At 40.2% G+C, this 24,488-nt stretch overlaps 4 protein-coding genes across 6 annotated transcripts; 1 reads left to right on the plus strand and 3 right to left on the minus strand.

Annotated features, from left to right (window-relative positions):
• Positions 1-236: 236 nt before the first annotated feature.
• Positions 237-746, plus strand: LOC108956381. The gene has a single exon (XM_039304213.1). It carries the CDS (start codon positions 237-239, stop codon positions 675-677), a length of 441 nt encoding a protein of 146 aa, XP_039160147.1. The 3' UTR covers positions 678-746.
• On the minus strand, positions 708-3,484 carry LOC104426639. Its single transcript, XM_010039765.3, has 2 exons — positions 3,060-3,484; positions 708-2,313 (listed from the first exon to the last, which is right to left on the minus strand). Exons 1-2 carry the CDS (start codon positions 3,357-3,359, stop codon positions 1,189-1,191), a joined length of 1,425 nt encoding a protein of 474 aa, XP_010038067.2. The 5' UTR covers positions 3,360-3,484; the 3' UTR covers positions 708-1,188.
• A 656-nt stretch (positions 3,485-4,140) lies between these two features.
• Positions 4,141-9,638, minus strand: LOC104426640 (serine/threonine-protein kinase Nek2). Of its 2 annotated transcripts, none has more exons than XM_010039766.3 (15): positions 9,328-9,638; positions 8,607-8,736; positions 8,431-8,497; positions 8,281-8,346; positions 8,081-8,127; positions 7,941-7,986; positions 7,740-7,820; positions 7,594-7,636; positions 7,412-7,461; positions 7,248-7,329; positions 7,119-7,168; positions 6,464-6,537; positions 6,227-6,278; positions 5,540-6,001; positions 4,141-5,086 (listed from the first exon to the last, which is right to left on the minus strand). In XM_010039766.3, exons 2-15 carry the CDS (start codon positions 8,690-8,692, stop codon positions 4,517-4,519), a joined length of 1,776 nt encoding a protein of 591 aa, XP_010038068.3. In that variant the 5' UTR covers positions 8,693-8,736; positions 9,328-9,638; the 3' UTR covers positions 4,141-4,516. The 2 variants fall into 2 exon arrangements, with proteins under 2 accessions (XP_010038068.3, XP_039161403.1); XM_039305469.1 differs by lacking the exon at positions 9,328-9,638 and adding an exon at positions 8,982-9,286.
• Positions 9,639-14,216: 4,578 nt separating this feature from the next.
• Positions 14,217-22,719, minus strand: LOC104426641 (protein NETWORKED 1D). Of its 2 annotated transcripts, none has more exons than XM_039304781.1 (5): positions 22,288-22,719; positions 21,812-21,875; positions 21,383-21,682; positions 16,056-20,326; positions 14,217-15,656 (listed from the first exon to the last, which is right to left on the minus strand). In XM_039304781.1, exons 3-5 carry the CDS (start codon positions 21,486-21,488, stop codon positions 14,463-14,465), a joined length of 5,571 nt encoding a protein of 1,856 aa, XP_039160715.1. In that variant the 5' UTR covers positions 21,489-21,682; positions 21,812-21,875; positions 22,288-22,719; the 3' UTR covers positions 14,217-14,462. The 2 variants fall into 2 exon arrangements, with proteins under 2 accessions (XP_039160715.1, XP_010038069.2); XM_010039767.3 differs by having other exon boundaries at positions 21,812-21,879.
• Between the last annotated feature and the right edge of the window lie 1,769 nt (positions 22,720-24,488).

Raw genomic sequence — 24,488 nt, forward strand, 5'->3', positions numbered from 1 at the left:
CTCCACCACCAATATAAGTGCTCTAACGAAACGAGCATATCATATCCCAATTCTAAGTTGCTTCAACACCACATCTCTTTTTATCAGGTCAACAGCTTGTGCTAGAAAAGCTTCCCCAGCACACTTCTCTCTCACAGAAGCTATAAAAGGGCCTGGCAACATATCTTCTGCTATCAAATTTGAAGCATTTTTCCTTTTTTTCTCGTTCCTTTCTGTTCCGAATTTTCCTCGGAGCAATGTTGGATCTCACCACGGAATTGGTAGCTCAGGCAGCATCCAACTCTCTCGTCATCTTCTGTTTCTGCAATTTACTCATAGTCATCATCCTCATGGCCCCAAAACCCAGCTCGAATTCCAAAGAAGGCAGTGAGTTTCATCTTCCAATTCTCACCCACGTCAGTGAGATAGACGAGAAGAGAATAGACATTGAGCAGCCACCCAAACATGAGGAGACATCGCCACAGGTTATGGAGTTATGCATCAGTGAAAACTTAGAAATGGAAGGCAGGAGCTACAACAATGAGTGTGAAGATGATCATGAAGATGATGGCGAATGTAATAATGACGACGATGATGAATTGAGAAGAAGAATTGAAGCTTTTATCGACAAGGTAAATAGGGAATGGAAGGCAGAGAAATTGAGAACACACTATCTATGTGAGCAAGTGGATTTGTGAGCCCTTTTTGCACTAAGTTAAATAAACTCGTGCTGGAATTTGATTCCCAATCTTTGTCGTAACTATGATATGAATGACTAATGTCCAGTATCAGTCACCCAAAAAAGCTAGTGAAAAAATTATTGCTCAAAACAAGAAAGTTTTCCACGGTCAACTCTCTGTCCATGGGAGGGAAGGCTAATCATGATGCAAGCAACTCATGAACAAAATAAACGGTAAGTGGCAAAAGATTCACGAGAACTTAGCGTTTGCAGAAGAAATTAACACTGGAAATATTACCGTCCTGAATGCGTGATCCTCCCAACCGATCAAAAGCTAACTTTTTAAGCATCATCTCTGATGGTTTTTTAGACAATATTTAGTTTTCCAGGTGTTTGAAAGGGAAAATGTCAGTAAAAAGACTTGCATCGACCAAGAGGGGTAACATAATATGAGGAAAAAAAATCCCCATGCACATGAAAGGGAGAAAATCTGAAAAAGCAAATGCTATATTGAAATATGCAGTCGATCATCATCCAAGATCCGACAATCCATTGGACTGCAAGCCACTGCCACCATAGTATTGCTTCGTAGTTTCCCGTGAAAATTCAGCAAAAGTCATCCCATCTTTCAATCGTGAGAAAAGGGGAGGGACTGTTTTCTGGATTTCATCAATCAGTTTCATCCTGTTTTGCTCAGCAAGACAAGTGCTATCAGTAGCTACTTCAGGGTATGACAGTAACTGATCCATCGGATAATCAGATAGAGAGAAAGTTTTACTCCATACAGGCTGCAAGAAAACAACAAAAGTTTCTCTGCTCACATTATCAACTTTTGGTGGTCTGCACACACAGTGAAGGGTTGAGCGTAGCTTCCCCCTGGACAAGACATCGGCTGCTTCCCCCACTTGAATAATGAAACTTTCAGGAGATGTCTTCACCATAAAGACATTATTTCTAATGGGATTGAGAATTTGCAAGTATGTCAGACCATCCGGGCAAGGAGACTCTTTAACACTGGCTGCCGAAGTTTCAAGATTGGAATTTGGCTCTGGCGGACGAGCAGGTGAAAGAAACATAGGAGCTGTTAGAACAGTGAAAATGCCATAGTCATAATGCCACTGCTGCCATAGAGTGGAATTGGACCCACAAGACCTGGCTTCACCGCCAATTGTCTTCTTCTGAGGAATTAGTCGTGGTTCTCTTCCATTACAGAAAGCATGTTCATCTACCTTCTTTTGTTTAGCAATTCCTCGCTTGGATCTGAATCTTCTCCCATCCTGTTCAAGAACAAGGTTCTCTGCCCTTGAATGGTAGTGAATAAGACGCCCCTTAGCAGAGCACGATTCCACTAAGCTTTGTTCTAACTCATGGCCACCAATGGCCTCATCACATATTCGTGCAAGACCCAGCCCAAGTTCCATCATCAAGGAACCTAGCTTCTTGAAAACAAACCCAAGATGATCAAACTCTTTGTCCTGAAATTCCATTGTAACATTCATGTTAATATTGTCCATCTTTGAATCTAAACTATTTATGTTGCTACTTGCTTCGCTTTGAGCAAGCTCCACACCTTGTGCGTATCTCAATTGCATAGCAAAAGAGGAGACATTCCTATGGGGATCCTTCATGGGAACATCAGTCCCCAGCTGATGAACCTGATATACAAAACAAGAGAATCAGATACCCAAACCCAAAAGGAAAAGATAAACAACTACATAAGAGATAACAAATACCAAGGTTCTTATCACGAGAAGGAATATGCACGAACAACACAGTACACAACATTGAGCATTTGGACTAAAGATAAAGCTCAACCAAACTTTCTGATAACAAATTCTATGTCATCATTGACCTTTGAAGTTTCGGAAGCTGATCCCTGTCCTCCCACTCGCTAAACTCATTCCTTCCACTCTCCTTCCCAACTTGAACATTTTCATTTCCACCTGATTTTTCCTGATCTCTATGTTCTAGCAACCTAATCAAGATGCCAATATATCCTACAGGTTATATCCATGATCAATAAAATACAAATTCGCACAAGTTGCACTTGCACCGATTCGAGCGTATTTCATACAATGTCTCCACTTCAGCTCCTCCAACACACCACAGAAGCATCCGCAATGCTGACAAATTGCCAACCAAACAGGGCGAGAGACAAAGCAACACACAGTCATTTCCGAACCCACATAAGTCATTAAGTATATCATGCGTACGGCACGAGATGATAAGCTCGCCAACAATCCAATCTCAAGTCTACAAACTACCATTTCCGGCCGGCCTAACTTTTCCATTCTCTTCATCGAATACGAGTTGCGGAATTGGCGCCAGATAATCACCAACCACTGCCGCGCAAGTACATATTCCTAGAAACAAAAGGAAGGCCAGTGATCGGCGAGGATACCTGGAGAACGCGCCGGCGACGCTCGGGATCGAGGAGAGCGAGGCGGCGAGCGAGGGGAAGGAGCTCCCGGCGGAGAGCGGGAGCCTCGGGGACGTCCCTCACGCACAGCAAGCCGGGGCCGCCGGGGCCGAGAGCCTCCATCACGCTCCCCCTGATCGTGTCGAGCCGCCTGAGCTCCGCCTCCGGCGAGGAAGAAGGCGGCGGCGTACGGCGGCGAGGCGACGACAGGAGGACGAGGTCGGAGTAGGAGAGCTCGTAGGGCTGCATCACCGTCGCCGGCGCTGCTTCCGCTCGCTCCATCGCGTTCGTACGTATCTCGCCGCCCCCTGCCGGAGATACTGAAGTGACGACCGGGAAGCGATTCCGGCGGAGGGCGCGTTGCGAACTTTGGGTCTCTGGACGCCTCTGCTAATATTTATTTTCAATTTTCTTATTCTAGAAATTAATGAGTATCCAAAACCCTTCAAATTTAAAGGAAAAAATGTTAAAAGTCTCCAAACTCGAAGCAAAAATCTACTTGAAATCACTTTCTCGCATCATTTAAAATTTGATGTGACATGTAACAATCGACAGATATACACTTTCATAATATTAATCCACCTTAATCAAAATTAATAAAAAGTAAATATGTCATAAATATATCAAAACAGAAAATATACCAATTAAGAATTATTGCTGATTAAAAATTAAATTTAAGTAAATTTGTAATATATATATCGGGTTTTTCATAATATTAATCCATTTTTATATCATTTTTATGACCATTTTTACGATTTTATGCCCGATCAGAGAAAAAAATCCAAAATAAAACGCACTAAAATTAAATCATACATTGATGGATCGACACAGAATTTAATAGGAAATATGCCATTGCTCATGGTGGGACCACAAAATTAGAGATGTAGCAAAGATTTGAAACCGAAACAAAGATTTTCTCCATGGACCTTTACGTGAATCTTCATGTACCATCTGGTTCTTTTAAAAAAATTCAGGAATCATGATGAGTCGCCACCATGATCGACTCACAAAGTCACAAAGCATGAACACAGTAGATCTCTGCATAGACACCGATGCTTGACGATTATTCAAGCTCCAAATCACGATTTACTAAATAGAATCGCTTCCGGGAAGATATCAACCCTTAGACGGATGAAGTTTAAGATCACCCCCTTGATACATGGCCAGCAGTCTAGCATGACTGAACCTTCCATCTAGGAATGTCAAAGGCAATCCAAGAACATCACATTCAATGGATACAGATATCCAAATACATCAAGATTCAAGAACCCACATCAACAAGACCACCCGAAGTAAGTTCCCAGCACATACCGGCAAATTTCTATTTCTCCACACTCCATACATACCGCATACTACCTCATAATCTAAGACATGTAAACTTAAAGACGCCAAAGAGGTCATGTACAAGTATATATTACCATTCACTCAAAACCAGCAGCTCACTTCACTGTGGTATCCTTGAAGCTCTTGGCCAACCAGATAGCAGTTTCTCTGGGCGAGACCTTCTCAGGTCCGAATGGCTTTAGCAACACGCCGAGCTCATCAAACCTCTGCTGCTGCAACAGCCGTGCACTGAATTCCAGCAACCCTTCCAATGCCTCAGCTCGCTGCCTGTACGACGAGGTGTCGAACCGGTGCTGCTGCAACTCAAAAGATGAATGGCTTGCAACATCAACTTCATGGTTATGCTTAGCATGATGGGCCTTATCGAGAATCTGGACTGTGCACTTGTCCTTAGTGATTGAACGGACGGTCTCAGGTGAGGCGGATGAGCACTGAGGAGAGGTTGAAGAATTTCTTGGAATGGGTAAAAGGGAGTCTTCAGGAGATGTTAAGGGAAATTCTGCTATCTTGTCAATTCGTGGGGAATTGACAGAGACATCTGGAGACTGGATTCTGTGAAGGAGGCCTGCACTTGTCCTGTATGGAGTTGCAGAAGCCACGGATGTTGCTGATAATGGAAGAGAGACTCTGCGTGATGATTGAGAAGTATTTCTTGGAGTGCGTGACTGCAGATGCAAAAAATTATTGGAACACGTGAGATCCAAAAAGGAGAGTTAAATTTATGCACAAGCTATGAATACAGCAAACAAAAAAAGGAAATCAGCTATGCTTCCAACATGTCAAAGCAATTCTCTCTATCAAGTTAGAAAACTTATAAGATGCACTTCCCCTTCACTAAAAGCTTAGGTCTTGCATAATGTCATATGAATAACTATAGCAACAATGTGACAGATATAAACAAAGGCTGACAGCTGTCAAGTTTGACAAGGCACGCATGTAATACAACAGAAGCCAGGGAAAAAAAAACCAAAAAAAGAATGTCCGTCAAGGAAATTTCCTGAAATAGCTACTAATTTATGAATTTGATGACTGGAGATGGATAGCCCACAGAGGACACTGCATATGCAGAAGAAAATAGAATGAGTTCATTAGGTCTTCATCCTTCGTTTATGACTTACCACTTCGCGTTTTGGAGCCACGTGGGATGTCTTTGACAGAGTTGACTGCTTCCTGGGAGCAGCAGTAGTTTTTGCTGGGTTCATTCTTGGGCTTTTGGCTATGCTTGGAAGCTTTGCAAATTTGGAGTCGAAGGTCACATCTTCTTCTGAAGAATGGTCGACTGATAACTCTGCAAACTTATCAGTAATAATGGAGAAATTCCGTGCTCTTCGCATAGAGTAGAAAGAATCGTGTTCAGTTCCAGAAATGCTAGGATTCAAGGTCCGGTCATTACTGAACGACCACCTCTTTTCTCTATCAAATGAAATGGAAACAGGTTCTGGCTCCACAAATCTAATTTTCTTCATATAATTAGACTGACACCATTCCATAGGGTAAGTACTCCTTCTCGGACTATTCAATTTGAGATGAACCTTAAGAACATAAGGTTGAAGATGGGGATGATTGAGCAACTCTGCAGCCTGTGAAAGACAGCATGCTTCAACTTTGTGAGTTAATAGAACAAGACAGAGGTGAACAATGCCCCATGTCATGCTGAAACAACCTAAAACTAAGCGATCAAATGGAAATAGAGAATAAAAATAGTGTACAATAAAAACATTATCTTCAGGACAAAGTCGACCTCAACAGGAACACGTAAGACAACAACAAATGTAAGTGTGAGAGAAGCAGGAAGAGGGACGTACACTGGGCCTTAGCTCAGGATTTTTCCGCAGCATACTCTTGATGAGCCCTCGCCTGAAGAACAATAAACAGGATGAAAGACCAGATTAATACAGCATGACCAATTTAATAATTCAAAACATGCCAATAACTTCAAGTTACAAGCAATTCGAAGAGATAAGTAGCCATTGATGCATAATGGCATTCCACAATATGGACTGTAAGGGCAAGATATCTACAGGTACATAGAGAGAACTCACAAGGCACCAGTGTACATTGTTGGCAATGGAGCTACAATAGATTTATTTATCTTGTTAATGAGAGCTCGCATATCCTGTTCAGCAAAGGAGACAATAGTAAATTTAAATGTTTGGACATGTATAAGTTTTGAAGAAAATTTAATGAATCCTTAAAACTTTGTAAAGCTCTCCATGCATCTTAAACTATTAATTGCAGTTCATTGTCTGAGCTCAACATGCACTTATTTAACTCTCTTCAGAAAATGAACAAGCAAACCAAACCATATACAACGTGGCTTCTCTGCATTCTGAAGCACTAAAATACTCTGAGAGCATGAGCTCCACTGCAATTCAGAGAAATAGGCCAAACAACACTAAGAACGGAAAGCACCGAGGAAATATTGCTCTGTCTATGCAGAAAACCTTACAACAATACAATTTTCAAAAAAAAAAAAAAAAAAAAGAACTTCGCCAAGATTGAAAGGTTAACATAAGGACCACACAATTTGAAAACTGATAGGGAGAACAGCTTTACTGAGGTTAGTTTACTTCAAGAGGGACACAAGATAAGTTGTAACACAGAGAACTAACATAATATTATCAGAAATGATGTCTGAAAAGCAACGCAAATTGAGAACCTATGTAAACTTTTTGTCATCAATAAGGAAAAACTTACAAAAGCTCTAAATGCAGGTTTGTGAGCAGTCATTTCATATATGCAGCATCCTGCAAAGAGAGACTCACTGTAAAACCAGAAATTTAACAGAAAGTGCAAGTGAGTGCTTGGATATTCACAAAGCGATACCTAGAGACCAAATATCTGATTTTGAACCATATGGTATATCTGCCAAAAGCTCTGGGCACATATAACTAGGAGTACCAACGACCTGCAATTGATAGAAACAACTAATTATAAAATCCTCACAGGAAAGAAGAGAAAGTTAAGCTCCTTTACACCATCATACTCACCGAAGAAGCAAGATCATCAGAAGTCAACAGCTTGGCAAGACCAAAATCACCTGCACCAGCATGTACTTCATTTCGCATAATTGCAACACCATATCACAGAATATAAACATACATGGAACCAATTCATTTAGTGAGACTCTTTGGGCAAAAGAAAAAGAGTGCTGGCAAAAATGATTACTTACCTACGCGTATGTCCTGATCCTTTGTCAAAAATATATTCGAACACTGAAGCAAATTGGAAGATCTTTAGGTCATCGGACAAGTTGCAAATTGGGACATAAAACAAGTAATACCCTCTCACAAACTGCAGTAAAAGATGCCAAAATACCTTGACATCACGGTGGAGAATATGATTTGAATGCAAGTAATCAAGTGCCATGAGCAGTTGCACCAGCCACTTGCAAATTTTCTGCAAATCATTCAGATTTCCAGTACGAGATTGAAATAGAGTACAACACTTAGATATCGGACAGATATCATGATCATGAATATGAGATTATAATGTAAAAACTAAGGTGGGAGTATCAACCTCTTCTGAAAAATGGTTTCCATTAGCCCTTTTTATGGCTTCTGCCCTAAATAACAAGTAGCAGTATGCTGATGTCACCAAAATTGCAAAAGGATTTATCAAAGAAATGATTTTCTCAGTAAATAATGGGATGTGCTTACATATCTCCTCCCTCGCAGTAACCTATTATTATGCAAACATAGCAACCCTGAAAGTGCAATCAGGAGTCATTAATTATAGAACCAAACATTAGTTGCAATGTGACATACCAAGAGGAAACAGTAAGCTAAAAAAGCTACTCAAAAGGGGGAGGAAAAGAAACTAATAGAGACATGGATTCATATTGATACAAGTAGCTGACCTTTTCTACCCAGGAATCTTTGTACTCCACAATAAAAGGATTACGTACTTTAGATATAAGCTCCATCTACATATTTAAGAACAAAAGAATGCATCAGAACCACTGTAAAAAAAGCTAAGAACAGATCCATGAATTTAAGAGATAACTAACCTCTTGGTAAGCAGATCGACGGGCCCTATCAGTTTGGCGAGCAAGACGAATCTTTTTAAGTACATATCTGGAAGAAGAATGAAAAACCATAAGAGAATTAACATCTTCTGAATCATCAAAAGTAAGCATGTGAACCATTTTCTTCTGTATATGATGCACAAGTCAGGGGAACTCACTTCTTCTTTTCATGCTTATGCCTCACGAGAAGAGCAGACCCAAAGGAACCCTTTCCAATCTGCTCTAAAACTTCATACTGCTCCATTCCTTATCCTTAGCTCTTCCACTAATGGGAACTTCAGTTGATGCCTAGCATGTATTCAGCACAAGAAACGTGAGATCACCGATTCCGATGCTCTCCCCAAATAACATATGTCAAAAGAAAGAGGAAAAGAATATGATGTCCTACTCCACTTGGTTCATTAAGAAGAAAAAAAAATTCGTGCGGGCATCTAATATTATACAAGAAACCAAATTCACAATGAAATGAACCACTACCAAGCGACCTCCTTACTGGGAAATAAAAATGCCTGCAAACCGCAGCGTAATCATACCTTTAAAATAATCTTATCCCAAACCCATCAACATTCGGTTACATAGTGAACTGGGAGCCAAAAGCCCAAAACCCTCCTAAAACGTGCCATTTTCTTGCGCAAGCAAGCAACAGAAATTACTGAAGTGCTAAATTCAAGCGCAAGTAAAAGAAGACGGGATCAAATGAAGAACATGGCACTTAAGCTCCATGAATCCACCAAACATGTTCAGCACCCACGAGGGTAAAAAGGACAAGGATACTTAGATTTCTCGTTGAAGCAGCACGAACTAACAAGAAGAAGCAAACTAACAGAGAAAAACATCGTAAGAATGTGCAGGAAAAGAAAAAAAGAAACAAAAACATACTTGAAGGTCGAGACGGTGGTGGGATTACGAAGAACAGAGTGTCGGGTCTTTCAAGAAAACGGAGAACCCAGAACACAAGCCTCGTGCTCAGCCGACAACTGCACTTCAACCATCAACGGGTCCATTTAGGTGGAAGTTCTCGTTCTGCGCAGCGTGCGAAGGTGAGGAAGACAGAGACGCGTAGCGGCAAAAAGAACTGGAAAGAAAGCGAAAGCGGAACGCCGAGACGAGAATTCAAACGTTCAAAATCCCAAAAAAAATTTGGCAACCCAGAAGAAGGGTCAACTGACACCATCCACCCGGACCACCCCCTCCTTTTTTGCCTTTTCTTTCCCCTTTTTTTCCTCTCGTGTTCGGTTTGAATTTTGCTTGTCCTGTTCCTTTCCTCTTCCGTATTTACTTGGAGATTCTTGAAAACGACGGCGGTGCACGGGCGGGTGAGGGCAGCATTCGGTAGGAAAGTAGGGCCGTCTCCGTATCCGGCCCCCCCCTGCCGGAAAACGCGCTGCAGATTCTTGGCCTAAGAGCACATATATTTTAAAATATAATCAGATTCGATCGGATCGGATTGAATTGACAGAATGTCATTTTAGAAAAATCAAAAACATACTTAAAATTTCACTCTTTCATAATTCAAGCTCTATTTGTTTCATTAAAAACATATTTATCGGTAATAATTTATCTCTAATAATTTGATGAATTATGAAAATATTTTTTTATTCATTTTTTTAAGTAATTCAAGTAATTATTTTTAGAAAAAAGTTTTGAACCATTCATTTTATATGAAAAATGAATGCAATCATAAATATCTTTCATATTTCGGGAAAAAATCACAAGGGGAAAGCACAAAATTACCTCTCCCTTTGGAAAATCCTCAAACCTTCCATTGGAACTACATCTGTCACGACCAGCCACTACTACGTCTGCCATGCCTAGCCGCTTTCCGCTAGTTTCCCACCTCAACACCGTCGTCCGCCTTCTCCATCACCGGCTGCGGTGCCACCGACCGCCACATTCTCCCCTCCCTTACTCTCCTCTCTCTCTCTCTCTAATATGTGTCTTCTCCCTCACCATATCCCCTGCACTCTCTACATGACCCTCTCTCTCTCTATCTCTACTTTATAGGGAGGTTGTCACCCAGTATTTGAGCCACCATGTACAGTGTTACGCAAAATGAACAATCAATAATCAACAGTAACTATAAGAAAAAATTGAAATAAGGGCTTGAAGTGCTCTTATTTTTTTTTAAATAAGAGCCTAAAGTAGACCTAACTTCAAATAAAGGTTTAAAGTAATCATAAAATCTCAAAGAAGATACATAGGTCTTTGCTTATGGGATATTCCAAAAAAATACACAATCACGTTGTTCACGCCAAAAATGTTCAAAGGGGTGTAGTCGATAGCCTAGTCAACGGGAGTTTGCTTGAATGACAAAACAAACCGGAAATGGCCATGTGTTGATGATTATCGGTCAGTAAAGTGTAACTAGTCGACAAAAATATCCAATTTTGACCGATCGAGATGTCATTGAGCTAAGTGCTAGGATGAAGAAGTCGATAAATTTAGTTAATGGAAGGACACCATTAAGGAAGTAAAGCCCACGCAACGGTCGAAGTACCAGAAGTGAGGATCCCAGAAGTCGTGACCATTTGTAAATAAGTATTGCTGAATCATAGGAGCTATGTAGAAAGTTTTTAGTTCTTACTAACCGTTAAATAAAAAGTACAAATATCCAAGTTGTATTCTTTGCAATGCGTCGATCTATCCAAAAACCCCCGTTATACATCTTTACTTTCAATTTATTTTTGCATTTGCAGTAGTTTTACATGACTAATGATGATTCTTCCTGGAATCAGTATCTTTTGATTCGTCAAAAGCACTAAAAAAGTTATAAGCTTATTGCATTGGTATTAATAAAATCCTAAATTTTTTATTGAGCTAATTCAGTTATAACTATTTTGACATTTGTATCATCCAGTTAATTTATATCGAAAATCACCGACGTGAACACCAATCATTTTATGCAAACGGACGACACTAACATGGACATATTTTTAGTAATTTTTTTCATTTTTCAATTTCTTTCTTTCCTTTCCCTTTTATTTTTGTCAATCGCCAGCCACTAGCCACAAGTCATAGCCACTTGATTGAGGATCGACCTCATTAGATCTAATAAGGAGGGCCTCTCCTATGCGCAACTTGGCTAGGTCAACCCTTGTGGCTAGCGAGGTAGGCGAGCTAAGTGATTGGCCACCTACAAAGAGAAAAGGGAAAAATTGAATTTTTTTTTTATTAAAAATGCCTATATCAACAATACCAATGTCAAACCACTGGCCACGGTAGCTCCGCTAAATAAGGCCCTACTGATCCTCAGCCCAGAGGTGAAGGCTTCAAAACTAAAGGAAGGCGCTAGGTGTATTAAGTGTAACTCATGGATGATGGGTCCTCCTGCTTAAGTGTCACTTTTGCAGGGGTTTACGACGCGGTTATCATTGTACCATGCCTTCCAAAAAAAAAAAAAAAAAAAAAAAAAAAAAACAATACGAATGTCACATAAGATGGTCGATGTCAATGTCAATAATGCGCAGCTTAAATTGATCAAATAGACTAAATTGGTATTAATATGAAAAATTTTAAGATTAAATTAATCTAATTAAAAAGTTGGTATCAATTTGATAAGTTTAAAACTTTTTTTAATCAATAAAGAACTACCGTTCACAACCTTTGCCCATTCGCATCAGCCAAATCCACGTTTCGAAGGCATTTCCTAGACTTTTTAGCGAAACACGCGGAAGTTAGGGTCCAAACCCAAAAGTGGGAAGAACCAACGCTAACTACCCTCTTCAATAATGGCGTGCGTGCACAATTTCGCCTTTTTTTATTGCAAAAAAGGATGCGCCCATTTTGTCCTAACGATTCCCTTCGGGGGCTTTGACAAGCATTAATGGGCCATTCACCAGATGCCCCCAGAGCAAAAGTCGCAATCCAATCACCGTCGTGATCATAATCATATCGGCATGGCACAACGATCGCAACTCCCTACCAACTCCCCCACATAAATCTATTTCCAATCATCCCTAAATAATTGGGGCATGTGACCCTATGATCAATTGAAAATTTCCCTTAATGGTGGCCTTAATTAGTTCATCCATGCACATCCAATCCTTATCTACACTCAATTTTATTGTAAAGCAGATTGGACAGTGGAGGGTCCATTGAGGTGAGCATCATTTGCCTAATCTTCCAAAGAACGAAGCTGCTTTAACCGGTACAATTCCGAGTTTCAATTAGCTGCTATCCACCCGTCCATCAATCAAAAGCTTCGCCACCAATCATACAAGTACTAATTGCAATATTTTAAGCAATCGCAAAAAGGAACCTAATTAGATAAAGAAAGGGCGAGGAAAATTATGATGTCAAGTCTTCAACATGAAGTCAAGTACTTGAGAAATTTTGTGAACATGAATTTCATAACCTCAACAATACTATTTTGATTGATTTGTTTATTGGATACCCATATGGAAAACAAGAAGGGAATGTTGAATTATCCGATAAATTATTTATTAATTTAGTTTCATTATGATGCTAAATCAATTTGATTTTGAAAGAGATTTGGACATTTAATTTATGACTTGCATTTCGATTTGACAACTTCCTTTCATGAAATTTGATGGGTTGTAATGTAATGATTGAGAACTCTCCATCATATCACTTGTCGGTGCCGATAAATGATAAAAAATACAAGGATGGTGTCTATAGAAAATGTATTGAACTCGTACTATTCAAACAAAATTGTATCCCTAATGTTGGCTGAGTGCATATGCCAAATTAAAAATAAAATAAAATAAAATAAAAGGTCAAATAGATAGTTCCAGTACTTCGAAATTTAAAAAAAAAAGAAGAGAAAACTCAAAACATTTGTATCTGTACATTTAAATACGCCCTTATTTATATTATTTAAATTACATGTTATTAGGAATTAGTTATTTATCATTTTATTGTACATATATATCCTTTTCGGTTGACATTCACTCATGATTGCTCGGCCAAGGAGACGAGCACAATTCGCGCATAGCCATCTCGAATTTGAACTTGGTCATTGAGGAATTGAACTAAACTTTCATCTAAAAGATATGGCACTGAGGATATTCATGTTCTAAAATAAAAATAAAAACAGACAACTATGCTTTCAAACTCCTCTTTCCCAATTTTCCTATCATATATGTCCATTTTCATATGCAATCTCAATATGCGGTGCTACATCTTCACATAGTTATTGACATGCTATTCGATTCATGTCGTAAGCGAATCTCTAAACAACCGTCGTGTGTTGTGTAATTGCAGCAAGCCTCGTGTGGACAGACTTGCTCATTGCGGGCATCTTGATAAGCTTGAAGTTACACGCCCTGACCTTGGACATGCGGTCGAGGATGGTGCGGAGGAATTTCCTATTTCTCCTTTTGGCTCAGGAAGAAGCTTGGATAGTGTAGATTCAATCATAAGAGAGGTGTATAAATTAAGGACATCACAATTTGACCAGTTATGAGATTTTCTTCACTGGTTTCAAATTCAAACTAGCAAGTTGAACTAAATTGATACCACATAGAAAGCACTTGATTGATAATCCTATTTCAGATCAACACAACCAAGCAAGAATCAGCTCAAGCTTTTTGTTCAATGCACAATCCTTCAGGTCTTACGATGACGTGATGCGCCGAATAAACCGGGAGGACTCAGTTAATTCAAGGTTTCCTTTTTAAAACTCCTGTCTGACCAATCAACTCCTATAGAAGCGAAAGATATAGTCTCCAACCATGGTCAGACCAAGTTTGGCATATTCCATTTCGACGGAGTTAAATAAACGATAATCTAGTGAGAGTATGCAACAATGAGGAAGAAAGAAATATATGCAGAGAAACACCAGAGAGTAAAACATCACAGCAAGACACAATGAAAAAAGCAGCAACATTTGGTAGGATAGGGCCTTTCATGTACAAAAAGGATCTCTACACTGAAGAGACCTAACCTCTTCTTGAAACACCAGCAAAATACGGACTTCGCAACTCTATCGTAGATAGATTATGGACAGAAACTAGTTCTAGTAAAAACCAATGACTAACTCTACAAGAAAAGGCTCAGTCGCCTTTTGTTGGCGGCTGCATGCACGAACAAAAGGGCTTTTTCTTACCCTTCTGGTTGCTTCGGCCGTACAAATAGTCTCGCAGAAGAACACTTGTTTTCCGCTCCAGCATGCTGGTTTTCCCGCCTTTGCTTTCCTTATCCCCGTCCATCTTCAACAAAAGCAGCTGTATTTTCTGCACCTCCAACTGTAGCCGCCCGATCCTCTCACAGCCTCGCCGAGCCTGTTCGGATATCCTCCTCCTACTGATGTTCCCGCTGTTGTCCGACTCTTTAGCAGATTTTGCATCGTAGTAATAGAAACCGTCCTCAACACTCTTCGAAAGTTTTTGATTAGTCTCCAACAAGTTAGCGATCTCTTGCTCGGCTTCTTCCAGCTGAACCTTCACAACATCATATTCCGAGCTCTTCCCCCTTTTGGCCTTCTTGGTATTTTCCACCTTTTTCACCAAGTCCTCCACGGTTATCTGCAGGTTTGTCAGCTTTTGAGCATCCGAATCTAGCCTTTCCAGTACTTTCTTCTTGTTGCCTCCTTGAGTTTGGGACCCTCCAAAACTCCCGGAGATCTCAAGTTTGTCGACTCCCAGCTCCTTCTCAAGAAGTGACTCGGTAGAAGGATTCAGGCTCCGATGTTCCCCGTGGGCTTTGACTTCATTGAAGTCACTCGGCAAGACAGTTCCCTTTTGCGCTTTCCCGATTTTGACCTCGGGGCTCCCATTCTTTTCGGTGCTTTCCCACAACTGAAGCGTTTGATCATCAGCCTCCAAAGTTCCTCTCCTGCTCAAACCTTTTGACGAGCACTCAGAGATCTGGTCGAGCATGATGTCCTTAGTCAAAAGTTCATTCTCCGCTTCAGTTATCTCAGTTTTGGGTTTTTGCAGCATCACACCATTTGCAATACCGTTGTTAAGTCCACCAGGTCCGTTATGGCTAAGTGAACTGTTTTCTTGATCCAAGCTGATTTTGGATTTTAACCTCTCAATCTCCTCCATCGCGGCCTCTAGTTCAGACTTAGTTTGCGATTTTTCTAGGGTCGCAGCCCTCTCCATTTCCAGAAGTGCCGTTTCAATGGTCTGGATTCTCCTATGCAAATCCTGGATTTCTGATGATCCCTCTGGCACAGTGGGTGTACTATCTTCAACAGCCTCTAGACCTTTACCAATCTCCAGGTTACCGGTCACATTGGCATCCTGAAAATAGGTAGGAAAAAAAACCATGAATGACATCAACAATCACAAATATCTAGCACAAGAAAATATTTCAAAGCTCAAAAACTCTCGACAAAACCACAAGAAGGCAGATGTATGAACTCCATTGGGATCAAAGAAACTAAGGAATGCTTGCTTAAACTTCCTAAAGAAAAATTGCATAGGATATTCACCAACAAAACAAAGGCTTTATCCCTACTAGAGGGAAAGCTCAGAGGTGCAACAAACATCCGATAGAGGAGAGGCTCCTAAGTAACCAATAGTGACAGCCTAATTGGTAGAGGTGAGAAAATGAAGAGGTCATGCTAGAAATTTTCCTCATTCCCAAGTGAATTCTGTTAAAGGTGACCTATTAACCAATAAAAAAGCAAAGCACGTTACCATAACATCGTGATCAGCAGGTTTCTTGAGTTGTTTTGACAGACCGGCAAGACTCTCCAAAGAAGATACAGAATTCCTCAAGTAACCAATATCTGACATACAACCAGAAAGCTTAGCATTTAGCCCTTCATTTTCCCCTTCCAGAGTGGAGACCCTATCCTTTAGCTGTTCAATCTCTGCAGATTTTGATTCACTTAAACTCCGGTAAGCCTCACTGAGTTCACAGATTTTCTCTTCAAGCAATGCCTCTCGCACATCCGAAAAGATTAGCTCGCCTAGAAGTGCCATCGATTTGTCCTCCCACTGTACAATTTCATCCCTTTGCTTTTGCAGTTCAAGACTTAGGCTCTGTTCCCTGACTTTATAATTGTCGTGCTCTTTCTGTAACTTGGAGAAATCCATCTCCAACTGCTGTTTTGATTCACACAGAATTTCGGCTTCCTTGCTTTGATGATCACAGTCTTGAGAGAGCTTGAGAATCTGCCGCAGACGATCTTCTCCCGTCGCCTGAACTTCAGCATATTCAGTCTTCAGATGGTCCAACTCATTTTGTAACCCTGTTTTCTCGGAGGCAACTGCATTTACCATCTGTTCTGCTTCCAGAAGCTTGTTTTCTGTCAGGCACAACATCTCCTTTTTACTTTCTATCTCGTCATTCAGACGGTCCTTGACCGATCGAACAGATGTCAGCTCCTTCTCCAAAATCTCCACCAATAGCTCAGATTGCAACTTATCTGTTTGCATTTTCTCCAACATCTCCTTTTTACTTTCTATCTCGTCATTCAGACGGTCATTGACCGATCGAACAGATGTCTGCTCCTTCTCCAAAATCTCCACCAATAGCTCAGATTGCAACTTATCTGTTTGCATTTTCTCCAAATTGTGCTCCACAAGTTCTAGCTTCTCCTTCAGTTCCATGTTGACCAAGTGAAGTTTTGACAACGCTTTATTCAATTCCTTCAGTTCTGAAAACTTTTGAAGGACAATACTCTTGTAAACGAGACAAGTGGTAGCTTCACTTATGGTTTGGTCAGAAATAATGCTATTTTCCTCTTCCAGTTTACGTGTTTCTCCACTCAAGTGTGAGACTTGATCAATCAAAGATCTTCTCTCGCCATGCACTGTGTGGTTATCTTCCTTTAGACATTGGAAAGCCCCTCGCACATCTGACAGCTGTACATGCAAAACCTTCATTTCAGTTTTCAGCACTTCCTCTCTGCAGAGTCCCTCTAACACCTTCAGTACCAGATCTTCGCTAAATTCTGTCAGTTCTTGGGTCTCCCTGTGCAATGAAAGGAATTGCTCAGACTGAACCCTGTGCTCGTCATCAAGGCTAGTCATCTTAGCCACAAGATTAGCCACCTCCAGCTCCCTCAGCCTCAGCACTGTGTCAAGGACTGATTTTTCGGTGAACATCTGAAGATTCTCCTCCTCAGTTTCAGTGAGCAAACCCTGCAAGTTTTGGACCTTCTGCATGATAGGATCTAGGAGAGGTTGAGCTTCCTTGAGATCATCTTGGAAGCCAGATTTTGCACCAGTTTCAAGCATCTTGGATATCTGGGACAGCCCCAAGTACAGTACATTAATGTGATCAGAGAGAGACTTTAGCTCCATTTGTTGAGCAGAATTTTCATGCTCCAACTGAGCAGCTCGTTCTTCTGAGGATTTGGATGCTTTCATGAGTTTTTGACAATTTAACATGAGGAAAGAATTTCTATCCTTCAAATCCCGTATGAACTTATGCAAGACAAAGATTTCAATCTTGAAACACATAGTTTTATCCAATTCCTCATGGTGTTCATTTTTCTTGGACTGCAATTCCTTTTGGAGGAGAAGGATCTGAGAGACTAAATCAGCCAACTGCACTTTACTCAGGTCCTCAAAATGGGAACGCTCCTGCCTTTCTGCATCCAAAATATCCTTCAGTTTTGAGATTTCATTCAAGACAGACGCTCTCTCATTCTCTAAAAGCAAACTTTGCTCATGCAGCCCTTTGTTTCTTCTCTCCAAGTCCTCCGTTCTCTGCTGAATAGAATCCAGTTCTGACACCAAAGTTTCCTTCTCTGTGATCAGAACCGACTTTTCATTCCCAAGCGACAGGCAAGACTCCTCTAACATCTTTGATTTTTCCCTCAACTTTTCAAGCTCTGTATTTGCATCATGAAGTGTAATTTCCAGCAGCTTGTTCTTCTCTGAAAGTTCCTGGCAAGTCTCCATTGTGGCCTCTAATGTAGAAGTCAGCATGTCCTTCTCAGCAACCAAATTTGATTTCTCTTGCAAGAGAGATTCACAGGATTCTTCCAATGAGTTCACTTTCTCTCTCACCCCTTCTAACTCTACGTTCAAGTCTGAAAGGGAATTTTCTAAGAGAACATTCTTCTCAAGAAGCTTATCCATGACTGCCAATTTCTGCAGAAGAACTGCCTTCTCACTCGCATCTTGTTCACGCAGTCCCTTCAGCTCCGAGTTCTCATCCTGCAACTCCTTCACAGATTGCCCAAAGGAGTCCGAGTCAAGGCCAACTGCATCCACCTGATCAAGTACAAAGCGATGCTTCTTGTTCAGGTCATTTAGTTCCTCTTTCAAACAGTAGATTTCTTGCTGAAGAGCATTACGTTCGTCCACACGAAGTTCAATCTCTGCCTCAAGTTTCTGTATCATCTCCCTCAGGCTTAAAATCTCCTCCTGCAAGTTCTTAATCGACAGAGATGAAGACAAATTAAGCTCGCCAAGGTTCCTGTTCTCCTCTTGAATCTTCTGAATTTCATCCTGTAAACCCCGATCACGGACTTCCATGTCATTAAGAAGTTGATTTCTGTTTTGAAGCTGTGCAGCGAGAGACCTGAGTTCTTCCTGAGATTGGGAGTGAAGATGTTGCAGAGTCTGGAATGCAGTTTCTGCCTCCATGAATCTTAAGCGCTCTTCTTGTATGCACGTCCAAAGTTTCCCAAGCTCCTGCTGCTTTTCCGAAAGCTCCTGTGCTTGACTGGCCGTTTTCTGCGCCAAAGATTCAAGCTCTGAGTGAAAAGTCTGATTTGACCTCTCCAACAGAAGACACCTTTCTTCTGCACCTCTTAACTTTTCGACCCCATCCCCTATCTCAGAATTCAGCCTCTGGGTCTCCTCTTGGGCAATAGATAATTTATGCTCCAAATCAGAAATCGTCTTTAGGCACTGATTGCACCTTATAGCCACATCTTCCTTCTCTGCAGCTAATTTTGCAATCTCTTCCTTCAAAGCTTCAACTTCTCTTTCGGCTTTATCAGCTCTCTCAACAATCTTTCTGGTGTCTTCCTCAGCTTGCATCAACTTATCCTCTATATTAGATATCCTCTCCATACACTGTTTACACTGAACAAGTGCAGCTTCCTTTTCAGCTTCTACCTTAAGAAGGTCTTGTTTAAGGGTTTCAGATTCACTTTCAGCTCGACAAGCACGTTCATTGAGTTCTTGAGCATCCTTCTGTGCAGAAGAAACACTGTTCTCGAGGTTACTCATTTTCTCCAGACACTGTTCATACTGAATAAGATTTGCCTTCCTTTCAACGTCTAATTTCTCAAGGGCTTCATTCAAAGATTCCACTTCAGCCTCAGCTTGTCTTGCTTGTTCTTTAAGTTTCTCGCAGTCCTCCTGTGCACGAGATAATTCTAATTCCAGATTAGACGATCTCTCCGAGCTCTGCTGGTACTGAACTTGGCCAGCTTCTTTTTCAGCTTCTAATTCTGCAATTGCTTTCCTCAAGCTTTGAATTTCAGCTTCAGCTTTGGAACTTCTACCACCACCACTATTCTGCTCCTGGAAGTTGAGACCCCGCCGCACTCTTCCTTCTGCAGAGCCAAACATGTCATTAAACTGTTTCGAGCTCTTCCCACCAGTCATGGAATCAGACTCTTCCGTGAAAGCTCCATTCCTTCTTTGTAGATTGGAAGCAGGGTCTCCAGAGTCCTTACTGAAATCCTCCGAATCAAAAAGTGACCGCCCGGTGAATGACATTTCGGGTGTACGAGGATCAGACTCAGAAGCAGGCGAATCATCTGAGAGCATCTGTGGGACCTGGTTCGGGAACGCTTCAGCCATGGTTTTTTGAGCCTGGCGAAGTACACCGGTTGCATGATCATATCTCTCTGCTAATGCACGGTAGGCTCGATAGAACTCCTCAACCAGTTTCATAAGCTCTGGCCTCTTTTTGTAGTACATCTCTGCCCTCCTAGCGAAAGAATCGGCATCTTCTTCAATGAGCTTAATCATTTGGTTAACTTTTACGTCCATATCTGTTCAGGTGATGAGACACATGCAATGTCAATCTCATGGAAGAGAAAGGAGAGAGAGGAGGTGGAAGGCATAAGAAAGCACAAAGTGCATGACATGACATTCATAATCAAATATATAAATGTAAATAAGCGCCAGAGTGTTCTCATCTAATAAGGGTCCAGTCTTGACAGAAAAGGCAAATAAACCACACTGGTAGGAGTGTTCTCATATTCATTTTTATAGATCACTGTCAGGGATGCTACTCTTTTGTGGAATATAGAAAGAAAGTGTCATTATGCACCAAATGCGATGATGAAATTAATGAGGAAAAATCCTAGGATCAAACAAAGACATTAGTTCCAATCATTTTAAATGATGGCTGAAGCACCACCTGCATCAGTTTTCTGTTTCACCTGCTGAGCATCAACTGATGTCCAGCAAAATTAAAAGATGAATCTTGTTGCTGCCAACGTGAGCTTTTTTGTGAAGGGAGGGGGGTGCTGAAGCATCATGCTGCCCACAAAACATTTTAGGAATAAGCTATAACAACCAACTTTGACTTGATCGTGCCTGCCACTTCTACCTCACTTGAAGTTGTTAATGCCCATATACTTCCAACAACTGGAAACGACGCAAGCTAATCGAAGTTGGTTTTTGCAGATCAAACAATCCAAAAGTACGTGAATTTCGAAAGAGTTGTATCCTAGTTGGCACATTTGCATCGCAATATTCAGCAATTATGTTGGAAAAGAAATAGTTTAATTTAGAATATCCCCATTTCCATTCTAAGCTAGTTGTTCAGCAGGAATGAACGAGCAACCATTTGTTTGGTCTCAAGAATCAGAATCAGCGAAAAGAGCATTTCAGGAGCTAAATAGTGGATACGCAAGTCATCACATGGCCTTCTCTCACACATCTCTTTCAGAGAATTCAGAAACATATGTTTCTGAAATGCTTAAACAATAGAAAAGCCGTGTGCATATAACATCATTACAGAAAACTCGCAATAAAGCAATTCAAGCAGCGATCACAGCATCATTAAACTCTTCCAATCCAGAAAAGGAACTAAATAGTACCTGTAAGATTTTCATGAAGCCATTTGGAATTTTTCGGGCTAATGTGGCTGTTCCACCACCAAGAGTACATGCCCTTAGAATTTGCAAGAGCCGCCGCCGCCGCCATATCTCTACCGAACAACAACTCTCCTTTCAGCTTCTTTTTCTTTTCTCTTTTTCCCGGAAAAAGTGCACTCTGAGTCTTGAACCAGTGAAAATATGCTGAGCTATATTACCAGCATGCGAAAGAATTGGTTCAATGTCAGACCGACTTATTCCTATATACAGGGCTAATAGCCTTATATCTCAATCTTCTTGTACCTGGCCACCAAAACGTCGACCAAATAGAACACCTCAATCCAGTTTCAGATGAATGAAGATCAGACTTTCAAGCAAAAAGAAAGCCAAAAAAAAAAAGACAAAGATCAAACTCCACATGATGAGTGATACCTGATCGATAAAAACACAGGCCCGAGAATCATGTAGAGATTGGAACTTCTCTTACGCGACCGAACTACCTATCAGAATACACCCAATAGTCATAATCAGAACCGCAGAATAGATACGAGCGAATTTGGTAAAAGGAAACAGAACTTCACACGCTTCCAAGAGGTTCATAATTAAGAAAAATCAATCGCAAGCCATAATTGGAAAACAATATCCAAGAAAGCCCGCAGAAACTGCAACTTAAACTCAGGAGCAGATTTGCAACCTTTTTAGCTCCATGAAATGACAGAGAAATCAAGAAAGCACGTTTCCGAATCCAAAAAAAAAGATAAAAGAATCAGCCACCAAAAGAGCTAAGTATCGAAATTAAATTCTGGGTAGCCCATAAAGATCGATATTTGATTCTACTTCCTTATTAGGAAACCAAAAACCAAAAAAAAAAAAAAAAAGACAGGCAACGCAACTCCAAAGAAGCTCACCAAAACTGAAATCAAGAACCGAAATTTTTCTTCTTTTTTTTTGGGGGGGTTTTGGGCTTTTGCTCTGGAATTCGATGAGCAGCTGAAACGGAAATAACTCTAAGCTGCCTTTGCTTCCCCTTGAAGACTGCCCCACTTCAACCCATCTCGTCTTTTCTTTTGCTTTCGCTTTGCTTTATCTGTCGCTTCAGATCTCTCTGCTTCACTCCGAAGACAAAACTAGCTGTTGCTGCTTGCGTCTCCGGAGGAGCCTCCGTTGATGGTGATGACGAGGACAGAGGAAAGAAGACAGGGAAAAGGGAGGAAGAAGGGTTGGCAGGGACAGGAGAACAAGCGCATGAATCATATCAGTTTGGAAACTAAATATTCAACTTTGGTAACTGTAGGGACTCTGCCCCTCTCTCTCTCTCTCATTCTCTCTCGTTCATTGAAGGGAATAAAAATTTGGGACAGTTCACTTGCTGTCTTTGGCATTGTTATGCGATGTGAAGGATCCGGAAATGACAACCTTGTCCTTGTCCTTTTCCTTGAGGAATCCAACGATGTTTTTTCTTGTGTCTCCAAAATAATTCTCTTTTTGTAATAATTGGCCTCAATGGGGAGAAAGAAATTGAGTCTTGTTTAATTTGTCAACTTGCAAAAGAGTGCCCCTTCTAAAAAAAAAAAAAAAAAAAAAACTGGCGTTAATTTTTTTTATTGTAAAATCACTTAATTGCTGATTATTTAACTTAGGAACATTTGGTAACTTTCCCGTTTCTTTTTTTTTTTTTTTTTCTTTTTTTTTCAACGGAATAAAAATCCGTTTGTGTAAGCTTTTATTTCCAAAAGTAGATTTTTAAACAGAATCAAAAGGAAAAAAAATGTGACTTTTTATTCTCTGAAACAACTTAATAACTAAGCTCAAACTATTTCTTTTTTTTCTCTTTTCTTTTCTTTTCTTTCTTTTTCCCTTCCTCCTCTTCTTTCTTAACCGATCGCTGGAGCCTTACCAACCATCGATGAGGTTGCCTCAAGCCTCATTGACCACCGGCAAGGCTCAACCCCCTCCAGCCACGACAAGGTCCGTGTCGCTTGGCTGGATGAGGCCGAACTCACCGACGAGAGGAAGAAGAAGAAAAATAAAAATATATATAATAAAAATATTTAAAAATAAAAAGAAATTTTAAAGTCACAAAGTAGTCATATCAAATGTATTTATATTTTGAATTATTTTGTACAGATTACCAAATACGTTCTTCTACTCATAAACTTGTACGGAAAACAAAAATAGAAAAATTATTTCCAAGCATAAATTGTTTTTAGAAACATAAATGTTACTATACACACCCTTAATTATTGAATAGAATCTATTGAAACAACATAAAGATGTTGTACGTGCATTAAAAATACAAATATTTCGAAATTTTAAACTTCTTTAGATTCAAAGTGAAGAGTTAAAATGGATGAAAAATAAAATAGTAATATGAATTTACATACAAAATAGAGTAATTGATGATTTTTTTTTTTGAAAGAAAAAGGATGAGATGTTTTCTTTACGTTATATAATTGTATAGATAATATTGTTAGCATATGAGGAGTGTCTCGGACATTTCTTAACAATCAAATAAAATCATTATAATCTAGAATGCATTTTTCCGCGCTATGAGTCATCATTATTATAAATATCGAAATATTCATATAAGATAATAAATTTATGAATTAAACAGATTTTTTTTTTTTTTTTTTTTGGGAGATATGATGAGTGGTGGCCAGTTGATGCGCGTGCATATAGAAAGGTCAAGAGAGATCTCATGATCTCTTGCTCATTCCTTAAATGTCAAGTTGATAAACTAGATTAAGGCAAGGGTGGGGTGCGTGTGAAGATGGATGATTCTCAAGTACGACTCGTTGATTAATCATTGATTTGATTGCCTAATTTCATTCTGTTCAGACCCAAAAACAAATGTAATTAGCGTTAAAAACTAGATTATTACAACAATTATATATTTGTTTTAGGATCCTATCCACCACATGGCCTTCGACGTGGATGATTCAAAAGCAAGGTAGAGGAGGCAGTGCACATTCCAAATAAGATAAAGTCTTCATCTCTGACCATGACCTTCGAGAATGTTCTTTTTCTTAACTAACGTTTGGTACCATGCTATTGAATAAAATAAAAGTATGTTATTTCACCCTCTCCTTCTTTTGGATCCAAGTGGCCT

The sequence above is a fragment of the Eucalyptus grandis genome, chromosome 11 (assembly GCF_016545825.1).
Source record: "Eucalyptus grandis isolate ANBG69807.140 chromosome 11, ASM1654582v1, whole genome shotgun sequence".
NCBI classification, from domain to species: domain Eukaryota; kingdom Viridiplantae; phylum Streptophyta; class Magnoliopsida; order Myrtales; family Myrtaceae; genus Eucalyptus; species Eucalyptus grandis.